This window comes from Rhipicephalus sanguineus, chromosome 6 (assembly GCF_013339695.2).
Source record: "Rhipicephalus sanguineus isolate Rsan-2018 chromosome 6, BIME_Rsan_1.4, whole genome shotgun sequence".
Taxonomy (NCBI): domain Eukaryota; kingdom Metazoa; phylum Arthropoda; class Arachnida; order Ixodida; family Ixodidae; genus Rhipicephalus; species Rhipicephalus sanguineus.
The window spans coordinates 73,870,894-73,875,574 of record NC_051181.1 but is presented as its reverse complement, the minus strand read 5'-3'; the positions used below and the strand labels follow the sequence as shown (position 1 = coordinate 73,875,574).

General features: G+C 48.1%; 1 protein-coding gene across 1 annotated transcript; it reads right to left on the bottom strand.

Moving 5' to 3' along the window:
* Positions 1–560: 560 nt before the first annotated feature.
* On the bottom strand, positions 561–1,643 carry LOC119397916 (elongation of very long chain fatty acids protein AAEL008004). Its single transcript, XM_037665223.2, has one exon. The coding sequence runs from the start codon at positions 1,592–1,594 to the stop codon at positions 731–733; it is 864 nt and encodes a 287-aa protein (XP_037521151.1). The 5' UTR covers positions 1,595–1,643; the 3' UTR covers positions 561–730.
* Positions 1,644–4,681: the final 3,038 nt, after the last annotated feature.

The window sequence follows — 4,681 nt, the reverse complement described above, 5'->3', positions numbered from 1 at the left end:
TTCTGCCAACAAGGCGAAATCACTTGCAACCACTTGGTAGACCCTTTACATAATCCGCAGGTGGGCTTCGCTGCGCTGCACATTCGCCCAACTAATGGCGGCACCTGTCATGCTTCAAGTGGAAAGAAGTTGCACGACGTGCTGGGGCTTGTCTATTGTTTGTGTGTATATCAATAGAGCTGAGTCTATATTTTCCCCGTCATAGTGCAAGCAAACTGCGCTTGAACACGCTGTTTGCAGAAATGACTAGCCGCCGTTAGTTGGGCTAACTTCATCGAAGGAAAGGTAGTTTTGCAATCATGAAAACGGTCTATAAGCGCACAACGCTAATTCGAAAATAAACAATCTGAAGCCCGGGATACAGACGACGTGCTTTGTATGCCATCTGTGCGTGCAGCAGAATTATGCGCTAGCGTAACCCTATATATACAGTCAGAATGCAATACCAACGAGCCTAAAAGGTCTGTCATCGCTGAACATGTTACCCACTGTGGCAATGACTTAGTGGCCACTGCTACAATAAGTTCTGCTGCAATGGCCACACTGATATTCATGTGGCAGTGAAAGTACCTGTGATATGGCACGATCAGCATGAAATGAAAGTGCAATGCAACTTGTGACACTTCTCATGAGTCCGCAAGCCCTGGCTTTAACCATTCATGCCACAGGCGTGTCACCTAAGCGCTCGGTAGTACCTTTCAACGGTCACTCTATAAATGACCGAGAGTCTTTACTCGGTCTTGCCATTTTTTAGCGGCTCGACTACGGTGTCCTTCACGCCGGCGTGGTCCTGCCGAACAGGATGATCGGGCTTGGCGATGTAAGTCTTGATGTAGAAGTTGATGAACAAACAGAGTATGAGGAACGTCTGCAGATTGCCCATGATGACGAGTTGCTTCGGGAAGCCGCAGTCCACGAACAGGGGGATGGACATGTGTATCATGATGATCACGAACTGGACGATCTGCATGGTGGTCAGGTACTTCTTCCACCAGAGGTACTTGCGCACGCCGGGCCCCAGCGTTGCCAGGAAGTAGTACGAGTACATGATGACGTGGACGAAGACGTTCAGGCACATGCCCAGCGCGGGCTGACCCTCGGGCGCGAACAGCGTGAAGAACCAGACGTTGGCGACCACGATGGTGTGGTGTATGACGTGCAGGTGCGTGATGTGGGTGAACTTCTTGCGAAGCACGAAGAAGACGGTGTCCAGCAGGTCCATGTAGCGCGAGATGGTGTACACGTAGCCCGTGCGGTAGTACTCTCGCATCTCGTCGGTCATGTGGCCCGTGATGCCCTGGCACCAGAGGTTGTAGTGGCCGCCGGGCAGGTAGGTGAACTGGAGCACCACGTAGAGGAACCGCACATTGATGAGCACCAGTGCCAAGTTGTAGACGCGCACGACGTTGAGGATTTCAAAGGGCTCCCGGTTCTTCATCCAGCGCGGGCCGCCCACCTTGACGAAGTATAGGTAGGCAGCCACCAGCATCACGACGAACAGCGGGTCCATGACCAGAGGGTAGTCTCGCGTCCTGGGGTCGCCCATCTCTCGAATCTGGCGCGACAGCACCACTGGGTTTAGGGTAAACTTCATCGTGGTACGGTGGACTTTTTCGGGGTGGCTGGTTGGAGCTCGGGAGGTTTCTGCGAGAGTCAGCAGTTACATTAGCGCCTGCACTTGCGTTGCACTCAAGCTATCCAACACTGTATAAGTGTAAATTTCGACAAACGGCTACAGTTAGCCCGCACACTTCACGCATTTGGTGCACTTCGCCCACATCGCGTGGCACCAGCTTCCTACCAATATGGAATCGTCACACTATTTGGTACTCTTGATTAGGGCAAACTAAGGTTACTGGTTCACAAAACGTTTTCAACCAGGTAGAAAACAGCTAAATGCTAGGACCAGGGTAGTTAGTACTTATCCATAACTTCTGAAAACGCAAGAGGAAAGAAAGAAGCGAAACAAAGGGGGAGTGCGCGCCCGATCTTTTTGATTGTCTTTCGTTATTTTCGTGCTTTCTCTAGTTATAGAAAAAAAAACAGTTTAGCAATGTTGCACCAGTCGCTAATTAATCCACAATCGAAGATTTCGCTGCACACTACATAGCTAACGTGTTCCACACTTCCTCTAGATATGAAATCAGTGAGTGATCGATTTTTTCGACATCACGATACAACCATACGGCGTTTTAGGGGCGAAGCTCCTTAAGGCGGCACCCGTTCGTCCCTCGTAGTCGTAGTCGTAGTGCGTAACCAGTCTTACGCTTTAACCTCCAAGGTGGTGCCGGTGGGAGATTTTTCCTGTGCGTTGTTGAACAATAAAAAATTCGCAGCGTGCGCGTTAACTAAAAGCCGAATTCTTCTGTCTCTCATTCCCCATTAGCAGCCATTGGCATGTTCCAGTAGGAAACGTTAGTAGAAGTAGAAGTGTAAGTGTTAGCTAAAAGCCGACTTCTTCTGCCTCTCATTCCCATTAGCAGCCATTGTTTACCTCCAAGGTAGTGCCCGGTGAGATTTCTCCTGTGCGTGATTAAACAATAAAAATTTTGTTCAAAACGCCGTTGATTGATGAAATAAACCAACGAAAGACGCCAGATGTTTTGTAAAAGCAAAACGAAAGAACACCAGATGTTTCTAAAGCAAAACGAAAAGACGCCAGCTGCTTAACGAAAGACGCCAGATTTTTCTAAAGCAATGGTTTTCTAAACAATGAAAATTCACAGCGTACATGTAAAATTAAAGTGAGCTGCAAGTCGTCATAACTCATCGAACCTTTAGTATAAACGCGCCCGATCTCACGTCGGTGATGATGTACTGGGCAGAATTCACGGAAGATTCACGGTTTACCGATGAACCTCCGCAGCTTCGCCCACTCATCATGATTCACTCCGTGGATATGCTGTGATTTTTTGAGGTCATCTAGTCGCACTATACCCACGTGTGGAACGAGAGTAGGAGTTAAGGTTTTACGGGCCAAAACCACGATAGGATTATGAGGCACGCCGTAGTGGAGGGCTCCGGAAATTTCGACCACCTGGGGTTGTTTAACGCGCACTGAAATCGCGCAGTACAGGCACCTACAGCATTTCGCCTCCATCGAAAGCATTTTGCCTCCATCGAAAATGCGATCCCCGCGTCCAGGATCGTCCTGCGACCTTAGGGTCGGCAGCCGGGCACCGTAACCACTATACCACCGCGACTGCTAACGACAGTGGGATGTACGTAGCGGGTAAACCTTAACGGAAAGCTGTTAAAAGCCGGCCACATAAACCTTGCTGCAGATGTTTTGCTGTAAACGAAATTCGTGAAAAACTCATTTTTCAAGCATAACTTGAGACAGTCGAAATCGACAAGCACGCTGCTATTGTCCACCCTATTCGCCGCGAGATCGGGCTACAGGTGGCAGCACCGTCCCGCGCTAGTGTGGATAGGTGGTTGTCGGCGCGTACACAAACGCACACAACAGCGCTTTGTTGTGACCGATTTGACCCGATTTCTGGCAAACAAAATGCATTGACTGCAGCTTTCTGGTAATTGTGCGCTCTTCATTCCCGAATTAATGTACGAAGCGCGCCGAACGTTGCTATTATACTTCTGAGAGAAGCGCATTCTGCCGACGGACGGGTTGCTCGCCTTCGGCAACAGTCGGTGTTTTCGCAATGGATGACGTTTTCTTGTTGTTTTATTTGTACATGTTTAGCTTGTGTTCCACTTACTACGCACTGCTGTAGTGCGACTGAATTAAGTATTTACTTCTTGTTCATCTGGATAACCCCCAACAAAAAGAAAGCCCGTATTCCTGCACGAGTTGAAATAGCACATTGCGCACTGCGTGCTCAAATATTCATTCGCATTTCTTATTCAGTTCTCCATGAAATGTAGGACAGTTTATAGGTTTACTGAGGAAAGCTACGTTGCTGACAGCGCTTTAGCGCTACGGAGACGTTTAACACGCACACGCGTGTTGTTATTCCAGTAACAGTACACAAAGGTAACTGTACAGCACGGAACTTTCTTCGACTGATTACTTGCACGACAGTAATGGAGCAAATGCCCGGTTATTTCACGGGACTACAGTATGCCTTCCGTCATTCTACTATAACAACGCAACACAAACGCGAAGATAATGCAAAGAAAAAAAGATGTGGCTTCGCGTGAATTTACTACGACATAATTGTAAAGTACGCCGTTTGGGTTAATTTTGACCACCAGGGCTCTTTAACGCGTACCTTAATCTAAGTACACGGGTGTCTTTGTATACATTTCGCCACAAGTTATAATTGCGCCAGGAAACTCAGTTCTGCGATTTCCGTGTCATTCCATTTTCTGTTCTGTTTAGGGGACAATTTAAGTACCGAAGTGTCAGACGTGACTTGAAAGAAATATTTCTCTGTAGTGGGACCAGGACCGTACACAACTAAAGATCGTCGCGTAACCTATAAATGACAGTCCCGAAGTTACACACCTAACCACAACGCGCAAGTGCATGAGAGCTTTCTTTTTCTTACCGTCGAGCCTCTAAAAGGCTATATTCACATGATATTTAATACTTCTCACCTTTAGGACAACGCCAAGTGCACTTTGCAATGCGCTTGAGCCACAGAGCGGCAACTACACTGATATGACTCTCGTGAACGGAGGGTACGACGACCACACACAGCACTCTCGACAAGTGCAC